At 44.8% G+C, this 15,259-nt stretch overlaps 4 protein-coding genes across 4 annotated transcripts; all 4 read left to right on the forward strand.

Moving 5' to 3' along the window:
• The first annotated feature begins 1,188 nt into the window (after positions 1-1,188).
• pirt (phosphoinositide interacting regulator of transient receptor potential channels) lies at positions 1,189-2,904 on the forward strand. Its single transcript, XM_086056400.1, has 2 exons — positions 1,189-1,320; positions 2,170-2,904. Exon 2 carries the CDS (start codon positions 2,176-2,178, stop codon positions 2,578-2,580), a length of 405 nt encoding a protein of 134 aa, XP_085912526.1. The 5' UTR covers positions 1,189-1,320; positions 2,170-2,175; the 3' UTR covers positions 2,581-2,904.
• A 240-nt stretch (positions 2,905-3,144) lies between these two features.
• On the forward strand, positions 3,145-4,697 carry tmem238l (transmembrane protein 238 like). Its single transcript, XM_086055965.1, has one exon. The coding sequence runs from the start codon at positions 3,263-3,265 to the stop codon at positions 3,983-3,985; it is 723 nt and encodes a 240-aa protein (XP_085912091.1). The 5' UTR covers positions 3,145-3,262; the 3' UTR covers positions 3,986-4,697.
• Positions 4,698-4,846: 149 nt separating this feature from the next.
• Positions 4,847-8,419, forward strand: LOC147134119 (transmembrane protein 238-like). The gene has a single exon (XM_086055966.1). It carries the CDS (start codon positions 5,753-5,755, stop codon positions 5,990-5,992), a length of 240 nt encoding a protein of 79 aa, XP_085912092.1. The 5' UTR covers positions 4,847-5,752; the 3' UTR covers positions 5,993-8,419.
• A 363-nt stretch (positions 8,420-8,782) lies between these two features.
• kat8 (K(lysine) acetyltransferase 8) lies at positions 8,783-15,218 on the forward strand. Its single transcript, XM_086055963.1, has 12 exons — positions 8,783-8,974; positions 11,377-11,805; positions 12,278-12,352; positions 12,417-12,595; positions 12,707-12,760; positions 12,832-12,996; positions 13,782-13,871; positions 13,950-14,090; positions 14,404-14,497; positions 14,572-14,722; positions 14,821-14,975; positions 15,061-15,218. Exons 2-12 carry the CDS (start codon positions 11,535-11,537, stop codon positions 15,123-15,125), a joined length of 1,440 nt encoding a protein of 479 aa, XP_085912089.1. The 5' UTR covers positions 8,783-8,974; positions 11,377-11,534; the 3' UTR covers positions 15,126-15,218.
• Positions 15,219-15,259: the final 41 nt, after the last annotated feature.

Raw genomic sequence — 15,259 nt, forward strand, 5'->3', positions numbered from 1 at the left:
GGTTGCCATGGCGATACAAACGCGCTGCTTCCCGGGTGATCAATAGCATTGATCGTTAGCCAATTAGCATCTGAAGTTAATGAAGGGGCCAAGTGGGACGTTCTCTGAATCCGGTAGCGGTGACATGCTAATAAGCTAGCCTGAGGCGGTGCAACCTGATTTCCATGAAAATCACCCACATGAACGCCCCATTCATACGTAAATGTTTTTCTAGCATTCTTAAAATAAGGTTAACACTCCAGCTCTGCTTACCTTTTGGCTTTGACGCTTTGACCAATGAGGTTCTTTGGCTGGGCAACTTGTTCCAGCCTTCTTTCTGATCATGTCATTGGCTGAGAAGCTCTGTGGGTGGGCGGGATTATGTTTATTAGCCAGGTTGTGAATTCATGGCCAGATGCGAGTGCAGTCCGACATTTCAGGCACTCTACAAACTATGTGGCTGCAACATATTCTCATAAGTTTTTTTTTTCATAATCATTATATGTTCACTTAAAAAATGTCTTTCAGTACATTGTGCTGTTACAGACGACATATTTAAAATTCAGAATCAGATAATTATAGATTACTGTATATGCTTTAATACAATAGTTTTGAATGGCAGTGCTGCCCTCTGCTGGACATGATGAGACATCACACAAAATTGGAACCTTAGCAGCAAATTTACATACAAATCTGAAGCGCTTGTTTCAGCTGTCCGCGTGCGTGCGTGTGTCCGTGTGTGTGTTACAAAACACAATTAAAAAATACAGTAATAAAATGCAGAATCTATAAAAAAAATCTACTCTAAAAGTACTGATTGACGATCCATATTTGATGTAGTTAAAACAAAAATACAATTTTAAAATACTACAAAACAAAAATGTCTATAGTCTAAAAGTATGTTAGTAACCTTAACATATATCTGTGTGAGTTTCTAGTACAAAGGTATGGCTGGTGCGTACTGCATTTGTGTCAGTGTGTGACTGCAAAGGATGTCAGCATCATAGTGGGATAATGAGGCCACACACACACATATTGACAATGGCTGAAGGGTGTCCGAGGATCAATAATAATACAAAAATTGTCATTGTCGATAACACGCTGCCATTCCCACAGTTGATGCCTTGGCGGGAAGGTCCAGGGACCTCCTCCAGGGAGCCAAGTGCCAGAGGGGAGGAGGAGGAGGAGGAGGAGGTGAAGGAGGGAGGAGGGCGGGATGCTGCCCTAACAGGAAGCCTTTCGCCGCTTTCCAGTGCCTTCCGCTTCTCGCAAACACTGTCAAGATTTTCTGATGCTCCGAGAAGACTCGCTTAGACGCTTGACGGCAACTTTTCTTCCAAGGTAAACACATATTGTTCCTCCACATCAACGCTAAACTGAGATATGATGCTAATGCTAAGTGATGCTAAGTGAGGATGATGCTGCTGCTGATGATGATGGTGTTGATGTTGAAGAGGATGACGTCATGGGATGTGTGAGATTCTTCAATTGGGTGTTGATGTAGCATTCCCGCTCTTACGCAAGATGGAAAAGTTTGACCTGCTTTTCCATGGACTTTGACATCATTGGTGTTGATTTTCGGGCATGAGACTCCAGTCTCCAAGTGTGTTTCTGTGTTGGCTCCCTCTAGTGGTCCACGCAATTATTTCATTTGATTTCACAATTTTTAGAACAGACCCGTGGGCTGCTCCGGTTGTCCTTGGGACTAACTAGTACATGCTGGCCTTTTTTTTTTTTTTTTTTTAACAATGCACATTAACAGAGCAAAAATGCATCTGTGTTTGTGGTGTCTTTCTGACTCCCTTCATCCTCTTATATATTTTTTTTGTTTGTTTTTTTTAAAACTAATTTTCTCCACTTTTTGGTCAGAAATAGGTGTTTTTGGTGAAAGCAAACATGACTTCTACTGTTGATTACCAAAGAATACAAAAACTACAACACTTTTTTTTGGGGGGGGGGGGGGGGGGGTTCGCTGCTTATATTGCCCCAGAGCAATATTCTTCAAAATGAGTCAAACATCTGGACATATGGCCAACTGTGCTTTGAAAATGACGACGAATTCAGTGATTCTTTCACATACCGCTAGGGGCAGCCCTCCTACCACACTCTGAGAATCATCACACTGGACCCCCTCGCTTCCCACCATTCAAAACCCCAGTTTTTAGATTATTCTCTATTCTCCACGTGTAGGGAGTGATGGCGGGCAGTCCGGAGAAGATCGCCCTGGGCGAGCGCACGCTATCCCAGTCGCGGGACCATCTGACGCCACCGAGCCGCTCAGAGAGTACGGTGTTCAGCCTGTCCCGCAGCGAGTCGCTGTGGACGGCCGAGGCGCCGCCAGACCGCTGCCAGGTCTTCTGGTTCCCCATCCACTTCATGTCGACGGGCGGCGGATTCCTGGCGTGCGGCGTCATCATCAGCGGCCTCTACTTTGCCGGCCTCAGCCGCAAGGTCAGCAACATCCTGGGCCCCGCCCTGCTCTCCATCGGCCTGATGGTCTTCGTGGTGGGCGTGGTGCTCATCCCAATCACCAAGGAGAACCGGCGGCGAGCCTTGAAGAAGCCGCTCCCCTTCCACCGCCAGCCCGCCTTCGACGTGTGAGCGCGGGGACTCCATAGGCACTTCCATACACTGGACCGAGAGTAGCGATTAGCGAGTATACTCTAGGGCTGAGACGATTAATCGAATACTCGCTAATTACTCTATAAACTATATTACTGACTACCAGGCATTGCAGCAGAGCGTGGTTTCAGCAGAAGAGAATTTCCCCAAAATGGGAGGGGTGTGCTCACTTTTGTCCGCTCGTGCTGTGATCTGCACCCACCGCTTCTTTTTATTTTATTGGCACGCCATGGAAGGACGTCAGCGAGATACTCGGCAATGTTTCTGATGGAAAAGTGCACATGAGGGCGGGGACTAATGCGATGCGATCGACTGTATGAATTATTAAACGCTGCTTGACGTTTCCTCTCAAAAATGTCTCGTGAGCTGCTCGATTTGCATCAACTATTTGCACGCGCATGTGTGAGTGTACAAGTGCAGGTTAAAAGTGTAAACGTGCTTCTACAGTGTGTTGTGTGTGTACTGTGCAGTCCCGACTTGTCGACGCGCTGACATCCGGGACACGCCTTGCGGCTGTTGACCGTATGGGCGGGGTCTCCTGTGGAGCAGGTGAGCATCCTCCTCCTCCTCCTGCTGTTTGTTCCTTCCTTCCCTTTCCTCCTCGTCCGTTATTTGGTTTTCCTCGCCGGCCTGCGATGTTTGCTCGTCCCTGGTGGTCGTCATGGGAGTGAAGAGTTTGGTGGGCAAATGTGTGCCGCTCCTGTTAGCGGGTTTGGCGCTGGACGCCGCCGGCCTAACGCTGCTGCTGGTGGGCGTGTTCGCGGACGTGCGCGCGGCCGACGGCCAGTTCTACGGCGACTTCTTCATCTTCACGGGCGCGCTCGTCATCTTCATCAGTTTGGGCTTTTGGGTCATGTGGTACGCGGGCAACGTGCGCGTGACGCCGGGCGACGCGAGCGACGCCCGCGCGGAAGGCCTGGCCGCGCGCCTCGTGCGCAAGCTGTCCGAGAGACTCAGCCGAAAGATGGCGACGGCGGCAGCGAGCGCGGCCGGTGACGCGCGCGTGTACGGCGACGACGACTTGGCGGGAAGCTCGAGGCCTCACCAGGCCAGCAGGGTCACGTGGGGGAAGGCCACCGTCCACAACATGAAGGAAACGGAGCCCCAAAATCAAAACTACAACAACTTTCGAGCGTACCGCCAGGAAAACTACAGCCACGATGAAAACTACAACAAAGGATACGATAACGAAGGCTACGACCATGAGATCGATGGCAACAAGGAAAAATACGACAAAGGATACGACAGCGACTTAGACGACCAGGAAAAGTACGACAATGAGGAAAAGGACCACCACAACATCGACAAACAGGATGGACACGACCGGAAAATCTCTAACGGAGTCTTGAACTGTGATGGCAAAGATGAAGGCGAACAACTGTGAGGCTAAAACCATGAAAAGTACAACAAAGGTGATCATGAAGCTTACACGAATGGAAACGACAAGAATGAAGAATGTGACAGAGACCGCAAGAAAAATGCAAGAAAGCAAGAAAAACAAACAAGAAAAATGAAGGATAACCCCCCCCCATCACCGCCACTGCCAAGTTTCCATGACGACCAACACAGCGAAACAGTCGAGTCATGTTTGCTCTTTGAATTTTCGTCATAGTCATGTGACAGCCGGCAAACCGGTTTGGCCTTGTTGACTCAACAAACATCAGGATCCTAGCGCACACACACAAAAAAAGACGCTCGTCTGCAAACACGAAGTGATTGGCAGCTTCTTGCGTGCAGCATGACTGGACGTCATCCTTGAAGTGGTGACGTGAGGCGTGACCTCACGGAATATTGGGTGACAGTGACTGACTTGACTACAAAGTTTTTCTTTTTTTTTTTTGCTGTGTGTTGTGAGGCAAAATTTGAGTTGAGAAAAGTGTAGCGGCAAAAACATTTTGCAATGAAGGTAGCGCCATAGTCGCGATACACTTTGAGCAGGACAAACACAAATTCAAAATGAAAATTTGACAACTGTTATGCTCCAATTTGTATTCATATTGGATGTAATGACATTGTTGACCACTAGATGGCGGCACACTTAATCGTAAGAATGTGTAACTTTGCAAGAAGAACAATGAAAACAGGAAGTATTTCAAGATCAGTTTAGTTTTTGCTGAAGCTGATTGAATGTGAGCTCTTCTTCAATCCTGCTTTTCATGCCTTCGGAACGCGACGGCAGTAGGTTCATTTAATCATTTGCATCTTTGGGCTTGATTATTCATTCATTATTATGAAATGTTATGTTTTTTTACTTTGGAAGAAAATGTTTTTTTTTTGGTTTTTTTTAACTGCATAGCGCATGGATGGGCAACTTCAATACTGGAGCGGGCCACAGTTTTTCATCAGTGCTTCCCAAAAGTTGCACATCCCTGCCATAATGTACACTGTTACACTGTGCAATATCTTTGTCTTATCCGTTGTTCTTGCTCTCAATATACGTATATATTTATTTATTGTTTTAAAAGAGTGTCTAAAGACCTTGAAGCGGAAGTCAACCCAAACATATTTTTTTCAAGAATATGTTCCCAGCAGGCCCAATTGATCAATCACGGCTCAGATTCAGAAAACAGGTCAGCCGTGATTGGTCGTTGTGTGATGTCATTTTCAGTCGACACAAGACAAAATGGCCGCCCCCAGAAATGGCTAAAAACCAGCGGATTAACACTTATTCCACATTCATCAGAATGGCCTGTTTCAACTAGTGGGCTTGCATAGAACATATTCTTGAGAAAAAATATGTTTGGGTTGACTTCTGCTTTAAAGAGAAATGCCAGTGCTGTAAATAGTATAAAAACATGTCTAGAGAGTATCGTGTATTTTGCGGCGTTAGCTTATTGTGGTGGCGGCCTGGAAAGTCACCCTTTGATGGCGGCAGAATGACTTCTAATCCTTTTAGACTGGTGTTACGTTGACTGACTTGATGCCGATTGACGTCGCGATTGTCATGCAATCCAAAAGTGGAAAGGCATCAAGGAAGCAGCCAAACAAGTTGGCCTAGCGCAGGAATGAAGATGGACTTCTTGGTGAACCGGCCATTCCGCTCCAGGATTGCGCTGGAGTCGCGCGAGGAGAGCCGCCGGTTGTCAAAGCAGCCCGCTCGGCGTCCGGTCCGCTCGGCAACGCCTCGGCGGATTCTCGACTCGGTCCGGCCATGGAGCCCAACAGATGCACGGCCTTCTTCCTGGCGGTGGCCGTGTTCCTGGACGTTGTGGGCATCCTGCTTTTCCTGGTGGGCATCTTCGCCTCGCTTAGGTACTGGGACTTCTTTGTGTTTTCGGGACCCTTGCTGATCTTCTTGAGCCTCTTCCTGTGGATCTTCTGGTACATGGGCGGCCTGCTGGTGCCCGAGGAGGAACTGGACTTGCCCAAAAGCAACCGCGACCTGCCGTGAGCCATCCGGACCAGGGGACGAGATGCCGAGGCCTGTTTGCTGGCTTCATCCGTCAACGGGTGAGCTGGAAAACTTCGTCGTGTGCCGATGACGTCGTCATCGTCCACAGGACAGGAAAAAAAAAAAAAGGGCTCGGAGGAAAAGATCTTGAAGGTTCCAAAACTTGGATTGAAGGAAGATTTTCAATGGATCTCCCGTTGATCACACTTGACTTGTTAGCTGGAGCATTTCTCGGTATCTTTGATGAAATTATTGACGTGGTAGGGAAGGAGGGGAGGACCACCCAAAAGTCATCTTTTGCAAGTTTTCTTCCTCCAACCCCGTGATGGGTTTTCTCTTGAGTTTTTCCTTGCCAAGAGATGTCGTTGATTTTTGTGGACTTGTCAAGCCCTCAGAGACCCTTTTTTGGGGATCCAGTGGCTTGATGTCAAATGAATAACAGCATAATTATCAGAAAACAAACTTCACTTAGATTGTATAAAGAACTGAAGTGTGGCAAATGTTCCAAATGATAAAAAAAAAAAAAAACACACAACAACAAAAAAGGACTGTCAACCACATATTGCCACGTCATCTCATTTATTTGCTGATGACAACATTTCCCAAAAATGACAGTCAAATTGGAAGGGTCACTTCAACCTGCGTAAAACACAGCACTAATTAAAAAAAAAAAACCAAAAAAACAAGTGAGTTATTTGTGTTGGAAAATTTTTCTTTTTTTCTGTGTCATCGGCTGTGGGAAATGTGGTTGAAAAAAAAAAAAAAAAGTTAGTGCAGTTCACTTGATTATTTTCCAGTTCAAAGTATCCAGCAATAAGCTGGTACGGGCTGACACATCAGCATCACTTGCCCTGAAAGCTGGACTTCAATATGCAAGTAGAACATGACTGGTGAGAAAAACACTGCGAGCACTCGAAAAGCTGATGTTCTTTCTTTCATCATCAATCGTGACTGTGTTTGTTTGGAGGATTTTAGAGGCCTTTGAAGTGCTTAGTCTGTGTTTGTGAGAAAATTCCACAAAAATGGCAACCACTTGTCATGTTGCTAACATTAGCTTAGTAGACGTTTGTGATGATAGGTGGGAATGGGACAGTGCCATGATTATTTTTTTTTATTTCTATTTGTGTTGGCTTCATTTTGTCATTGCGCCAACAAGCCTGCCGCTGAGATCCCCAAATCCCGACGCGTCACTGTCCCTTGAAAAGTTATTGTTGCCGCATATGTTTTGAACAACATGAATTTGAAATCACAAGTCATGATGATTGTATTATCAGTCAAAAGTTTTGAAAAATTGCTATTTTGGTACAGATTTTCTGCCCCAAACAAACAAACAAATCCATTGAGCAAAAAACATGACGTGAGCACACTTGAATTGGTTCAGTGGAGCACAACGTGGGAATGCTAGTTTTAGCCCTGTGTTATTGTTTACACGCATTCCACTAAAGCCGCTTTGCAGTTGTTACTCGTTTGCGACTTCAGAACTTGTCAAACCAGCGGCGCAGGCTTTTACAGGAGGAGCATCCGCCCGACCCGGAAAGAGGAAACAATAACACACTGCTCTACTAAAACCACATTTGAGGTTGAAGTGCTAAAATGACTGCGGCCAAGTACCAATATTCCAACATCCAAGTGCCATGGCTTCATAATGCAAGCTTTGCCAGCTGTACTTTAACGGTGATAGGTGGAGTCGTCTTTTAGCGTCAGACATCTTTTTATTCATTTATCATTATTATTAATAGAAGGGAAGCTTAGTTATGGCGCAAGTTCACTCGCATTTAGAATAAGTCAAACTTAACACGTATTAGGTTGAAAAGTATCACCTGTGGTCAACCAGGCCTCAGTGACAACACGCTGAACACGTGTTGACTTGAAGCCGCCGTCCAAGAGGACAGTGGAAGAGCCACACGCCTCGGCCACGCCTCAACAAACACGCAAGGCGCCTGGACTTCGCCCAGACATGGCGAGGAGACGAGCATTATTAATAATGGCCCCCATTTGGAGAGGAAGCGGACGAGTAATGGATCTCTCGCTCTGATCAAACTCCTGCTCGCTTGTCATCCCTGAGGGACTCCAACGTGCCCTGCCCTCTTCTGTTGTGTTTGTAGGCTTGAAAGGTTGCCATGGTGATGATCATCATCCTCACATTTCAGATGATGATGATGATGGACGTGTGGTTTGTGAGAGCTTAGTGACGTGCATTAGCGGTAAGTGTGCTGTCACCAGAGGACCAGTAAAAAAAAAAGTTAAAATACAGATGAAACACAAGCGAGTCTAACAGAGACGAGGTCGGTGTCTGCTTTTAAGGCGGCGCCAGCAGCAGGTGAAATGTCGCCCAGAGGTCGCTGATGTTTTACAGCCTTGACAAGACCAATTGACAGTATGAAATAAGGAAATGTCTTTACGACAAATGGGCTGAAGCTTTGACCTTGTTCACTTTGCTGATATGGACAAATTGAACAAAAAAAAATTCATAATTATTATTAGAACAGATATAATGAATATATATATATATATATATATATATATATATATATATATATATATATATATAAAGATAAAACTGCAAAACCACAATCCGAAACCAATGTGATTTTCAATGGTTGATTTGAATTAACTTGTCATTTATCGATTATTATTATTATTATTATTGTTGTTGTTGGTATTATTTATTATTATTATTATTATTATTATTATTATTATTATTATTATTATCATGATTATTTTAAAAATGTTTTTGTTGACAATTGTTTGCTCCGAAAATGGTGGTAGAAATAATAGTATATCCCACAATCCCATGCGGCGGGGCGTTCTTCGCCTTCGCGAATGCATCTAGTGAGTGTAAATATTTTGATAGTGACTACAAGTTTTAAGTGAATTTTAACAAGTCGTAACTATGGAGGAGTACACTTAGGTTTTAGACAGTGTGCGGGAAATTGCGTGTGATTGGAGATTTGGACAGGAAGACTGGATTACTGACACGAGGTATGATATCGATCTTGTCAAATATGTATGTATAATACACAAGTCTGTGTACAATAGTCAAACGGTAGCAGTCATCTGAATTCAGGCAAATTACTTAACGTGTTCTCATCGATCTACTACATTCAAGATTATCTCGGGGCAGGGACTTTTCAACCACTTCTACAACTAAGAGGCAAACGTTCTTACTACAAGTTGTTTAATTGCCACTCCAAGCTATTGTTCCATGCAACACTGGCGTCTAAAACAGGTGATTAAACAACGAACGTCCGCTAGCTTAATCCTATCATACAGTAAAAGGCAGACATGCTAACCAAAATTAGCACCGATGTTATGGTAAATAAACCTTTAAACAGCACACAGTGAACAGTCCAGGGTGTTGTATAATGCTTTCTTTTAAAAAAAATTTTTTTAACAAAGAGGGGTTAGAAAAGTCACAACATTTTTGCAAAAAACATACTAAGTTAGCAGCCCTGGCTGTAATTCACAAAGCCCCAGGTTGTCAAGCTAAGTAAAAACCGTCCTTTCGGCACCTGAGAACTCTTTTAAATTGAAGAAAAAATAATGATTTCTTTAATACAGAGACATCACATTAATTAATTTTAAATCGTGCTGTCAAGCCATTAACATTTTTTAAATATTTAATCACAAAATGTTCCGTTATTAATCGCGATTAATCTTATTTTTCAACCAATTTTTTTTTTACGAAGCTTGGAAACGATATTTCCTTGAGTAAAATCTTGGAATTAATGTGTAGGGAAAAAAGTGAAAGGATATTTCGATTCAAAGACTATTCTAATAGCTTTCTTATATCCTTGAATATGATTCTTTTCCTGTAAAATTTAACAGCTGAATGATACACCAAAGACGTACAACTAATATGGTATTTGAATTTGGCTTTGCGAAGTGCGCAAATTATTTTGGATTTCTCCAATGAGCCGTCAAGCAACTTTTTCAAGTAAAACTACGTAAAAGTCTGTCTTTGCAACAGTGACTCTCCCCTAGGTTTGGCTGGACGGTGAGCAGAGTGAAGTAAATAAAACTGAGGGGTTTTTTTCACTGTGTGATGGTACACGAGTAAAAATCCACTCCGGTGTCATCTATCCAACACACAGCAGTTGTTAACGTTCACATGCGTTTTAAAGGCCTTCCCTCTTCCGTCCGCTAGAGGGTACTGTCTCTTTCTTCAACAATCCGTGTATCATTTGTTCATTAATTGTCTTTTTTTTTTTTTTAAACAAAACGGGTAGTAAAATATAAATTTAAAAAACTTGTTTCGTCAATATTCTTTCCAAAAACAAAAATGAAACAAAACCGACAAATATTTTTTTTCCATTTTTGCTACTTTAAGTGAAATACATTTGTGAAAATCACAAATATGTGTGCATCTGAAAAACCCGTGAAAATCACGCATCCATTTGTGTGATTAATTTTGAGACAAATCTCTCTCCATATGTGAAGCCATCACTCTTCCATTGTGGACATCAGCTTTGGGGTGGAAAACATACAAAACAACATTCAAGTCAAAAGCTTTCCTTGATTGACTGCTGAGTTGTGGGCGTGCTATCTGACGAGCCACCTTTGTTGATGAAATGTTTAAATTACTCACTGAAAACGCAGCTGCCAGTCACCGGAAGACCTGGTCATCGAACCGGATATGTAGTTCTTCTTATTATTATTCTTTTTCTACTGCTGCTTCTTCTTTGTCTTCAATATTTTACATCTCAATGGGTTACACCTCCTTGGTATTACTTTTCTTATATTATTATTATTATTATTAATTATTTACCAGAGGATACCAACATTTTTTTCCTGGTTACGATACAGTTCACGATATCGTCTTCAGGCGCTACGCTGTCGCCATCCCCTGGTCACTAGGAGAAATGCTTTCGGTGACAACTTCCGAGTACTGTATCTAAAACCAAAACAGTATATGTGCCGTATTTCGATTTGTGTCTCGTGATATATTCTGTTTTCGTTTTAGGATTAAAAATTGAATATCAAACTGTTTTCAGACATTTTCTTACTCGTTCCAGACACCAAACTAGAAAATCAAGCTGTATTTCAATTTTGGTATTTTGACATTAAAACGAATCAAATAACAAACAAACAAATAACAATCAAATAACGAGTCGTTTTTCAATTTTTAATATCTTGTTTCCGACGTAACATCCAATGACCAATAGAGACACGGACCACTAATCTGCCCATTGTAACGTAACATTTGTCATCGGACAATCGATTTCTTTAACAAATCACATTTCAAATTTGTCCCAATTTGCGTCCTTACACTCTATGACGTCATGAGTTTTCATTCTGTCGTTAACGGTCATGGGCCATGGCACTTTAATTTTTGCGAGTGAGGTTAAGCGGTTCAGCGAATTGATGTGTATTTTTTGTAACAGTCCGTGGGCTGGCCCCTGTGCGTAATGACGTCACAAGAGAACGACGCGTCGGCCATGTTGTCACTTTGTTGTTGAGCGCGCTTGTTTTCAAGCTGAAGACTGTTGGCACGTGAGCACAACCCAAGCGAAGCGAACCGAACCGGGACGGACAAGCGGCCATGGACGCGGATCTGGACTCGAGTCCCGTGGTGAATGAGCGCGGGGACGCGGACGCCGGCCTCCGGGCGGCGTGCTCGTCGAACGGCAGCGGTGGAGAGGATGACGACGCCGAGGCCGAAGCGGAGGCTCACGGCCGGGAGGCGGGAGACGGCGGCGGCCCCGGCAGCCAGCACGCCCCGGAGAGAAGCGTCCTGCTTGGCGGCAGAGAGCAGGAAGTGTCGGTGGAGATCGGAGAAACCTATTTGTGCCAACGAGCCGACAAAACATGGCGTAAGTTGTTAGCGTTCGGCGACTAACGTCGTTTCAATCATCGCGATTCACATTAAAATTCGCTCGTTGACAAATTTAATGTCCAACGGTTGATTTGTGAAATCTTCAAACCAAACAGGGAGATCAAACAAGGATTTTACGTCACTGCGTGATCGGAAAACGACAGGACGAAATGATTGTCATGACGTCACCATCAGTAGGGGGCGTGTTTGTTTGCCGCCGAGCCAGACATAATAATCGATTGCGTGAAATTGATTGTTAACCGCGTGAGGCAAAGAGGAATGCACTACATGACTGCATCTAGCGGGGGCGCTCTGGAATCACAATTACCATTTACTTTAGTTTTTTTCCTAATTTTTTTTTTTTTACTTGTTTCATGTCAGTTTTTACTCACCTTCACTTTTTTCACGTTGTGTGCACATTTTTTTTTTTTTGGAAAAATGTTTTCATTGTCTTTAATGTTTGTTTGCAGACGCAGCAGAAGTAATTCAGTCTCGACTAAACGAGCAGGAAGGACGAGAAGAGTTCTACGTGCACTATGTCGGCTGTAAGCACGCACGCGGGCGGGCGGGTGAGGATGTGAGCGCGGTGGTCATGTTGCACGCGCTCAGTCAACAGGCGTCTGGACGAGTGGGTGGGCAAAGCTCGGCTGGCGCTGACCAAGACGGTGAAGGACGCGGTGAGGAAGAGCGTGGAGGTGGGCGGCGTGGGCGACATCGGCGAGCAGCCCGAGCGCAAGATCACGCGCAACCAGAAACGCAAACATGACGAGATCAACCACGTGCAGAAGGTCCAGCATTTCCTCACCCCACCAGAATGTGTTTTTGTTTCTGGATCAATGTTTGTCGCCGTGGTAACGGCTGTACGAAGCAGCCGTTTAAGGCCAACGCGTTTCTTGCAGACGTACGCCGAGATGGACCCGACCACGGCGGCGCTGGAGAAGGAGCACGAGGCGGTAGGGAGCGTCTTCAACTTGGCGCCGCTGGTCTTGGTCGCCCTCATCCTCAGCCCACCCGCCCTCTGCAGATCACCAAGGTGAAATACGTGGACAAGATCCAGATCGGCAACTTTGAGATCGACGCGTGGTACTTCTCGCCCTTCCCCGAAGATTACGGCAAGCAGCCCAAACTTTGGATCTGCGAGTACTGCCTCAAGTACATGAAGTACGAGAACACCTTCAGGCACCACCTGGTCAGTAGTTGCTGCCAACAAGCAAAAAAACAAAAAACAAAGGCAAACATTGCAAAGATTGTCAAATTGGGACCAAAGTGAACAAAAAAACTCTTGCTTGTTGAAGCTTATTTGACCTTCGGCTTGTTTTGACTCGTTGCTACTTTGACATTTCAACTTTGGGCTTTTTTACAGATTTTCTTCTTTTTTTCTTTATTACGTTTACTTTTGACTTGAATATAATGCTTCTTTTTTTTTTTTTTTTTTACACTTTATTTTTTTCACTTTTATTTTACTACTTTAAAAAAAAACATTTTGTTTAAACGTTGCAACCTTTTAGTTAGTTTTGCTCTTACGTTCCTTTTTACTTGACTTTTGTACTTTTTTGTAGCTGTTTTACTTTTTTATTTATTTTCTGTTATCAGTTTTTTTTTTATTTTGACATACTTTTTAATCAATTTCACTTTTTCATGTCACTTTACTCAAGTCTAGTTCATTCCACTATTTTACTTTTTACTGTGCTACTGATTTCCTAACTGTCACGTTTTACTTTTCTAAACTTTTTTTGAAACTCGCTTTTCGATGTTATTTTTAAATCTTTGATTTTTGAAAACTCCCCCCCCCCCCCCCCCCCTCGTCCCCTCAGAAACTGAGGCCTCAAAAATAACACGCGGGCATAAAAATAAATTGGAAAAAGTTTCTGTGGCTTGCCCCCATGCAAACATGAAGTGAAACTTTCCAGTGTGCGTAGGAATCTTTTAGTCTCGCCGTGTGCGACCTGACCTGACGTCAACGTGCGTTTGCAGTCCAACTGCCAGTTGAAGCAGCCACCAGGCAAGGAGATCTACCGCAGGAGCAACATCTCCGTCTACGAGGTGGACGGACGCGACCACAAGGTGAGCGGACAGCAGGTGCGATCGATCCGGCCACGCGAAGCGTGACGTCAACGCGTGCTCTTGTTGTGCGCGTTTCAGATCTACTGTCAGAACTTGTGTCTGCTGGCCAAACTGTTCCTGGACCACAAAACGCTTTACTTTGACGTGGAGCCCTTCATCTTCTACATCCTCACCGAGGTCAACAAGCAGGGGGCGCACATCGTGGGATACTTCTCCAAAGTAAGGCTTGCAGAGACGCGTTAGCTCGTGGCAAAATTGTGACTTCCAATACCAGGCCTGCGTAAAGTAACCCCGATACAAGTCCTGAAAATGAAACGATACCACGGCAAACGCACCAAAATGTCAGTGAAAGCGCTGACTGATTTTATTTTTTATTTTTTTGCCGACTTTCTTTTGAACTATTTCTCGCTAAAATGCCGTGATTCGGGAGTTGGGAATGAATGAATGAATTATTCCGAAGGCAGTTCTGCAGACATTTTCGGAACTATCTAGATGCTCGATTTCAATGTCAGGCTGGTTTCTGTGTTTCCAGGAGAAAGAATCTCCGGACGGCAACAACGTGGCCTGCATCCTCACTCTGCCGCCGTACCAACGTCGCGGCTACGGGAAGTTCCTCATCGCCTTCAGTGAGTGGCCGCTCGCTTGCCGCCACGACAACCACGAGGCGCTCTGTCTGAAGCGCGCGCGTGCGTACGTTCAGGTTACGAGCTGTCCAAGCTGGAGAGCGCGGTGGGTTCCCCGGAGAAGCCGCTGTCCGACCTGGGCAAGCTGAGCTACCGCAGTTACTGGTCCTGGGTGCTTTTGGAGATCCTCCGAGACTTCAGGGGGACGCTTTCCATCAAAGACCTCAGGTACAAAAGAGTCAAATGTAATTGCAACCGTACAAAACAGATCAATGGAAGCGATCATCCCGGAAAGTGTCCCAAGAAAACATCGTTGCTATTTGCAGCCAGATGACGAGCATCACGCAGAGCGACATCATCAGCACGCTGCAGTCGCTCAACATGGTCAAGTACTGGAAAGGCCAGCACGTCATCTGCGTCACGCCCAAACTGGTCGAGGAGCACCTCAAGAGCGCCCAGTACAAGAAGCCGCCCATCACCGGTGAGTGGCCCCGCGCTGCCGTCGCCAGTCGCCGTCGCCAGTCGCCGTCGCCTGCCACAAGTAACGCCATCTGACTATTGTGCAGTGGACACGGTGTGCCTCAAGTGGGCGCCTCCCAAAAACAAACAGGCCAAGCTGTCCAAGAAGTGACCGGAAGAAGACGCCGCCACCGTCGTTTGTGTAAATATGTGCCATACTGTGTGTCTTGCTACTTTCTTTAAATAAAGCAAAAAAACAACGTCACCTGTGTGGACTCTTGTCATCCGTCTGTTGATGCGCTGACC

The sequence above is a fragment of the Filicampus tigris genome, chromosome 16, assembly GCF_054856515.1.
Source record: "Filicampus tigris isolate MCC_2025a chromosome 16, RoL_Ftig_1.0, whole genome shotgun sequence".
Lineage (NCBI taxonomy): Eukaryota > Metazoa > Chordata > Actinopteri > Syngnathiformes > Syngnathidae > Filicampus > Filicampus tigris.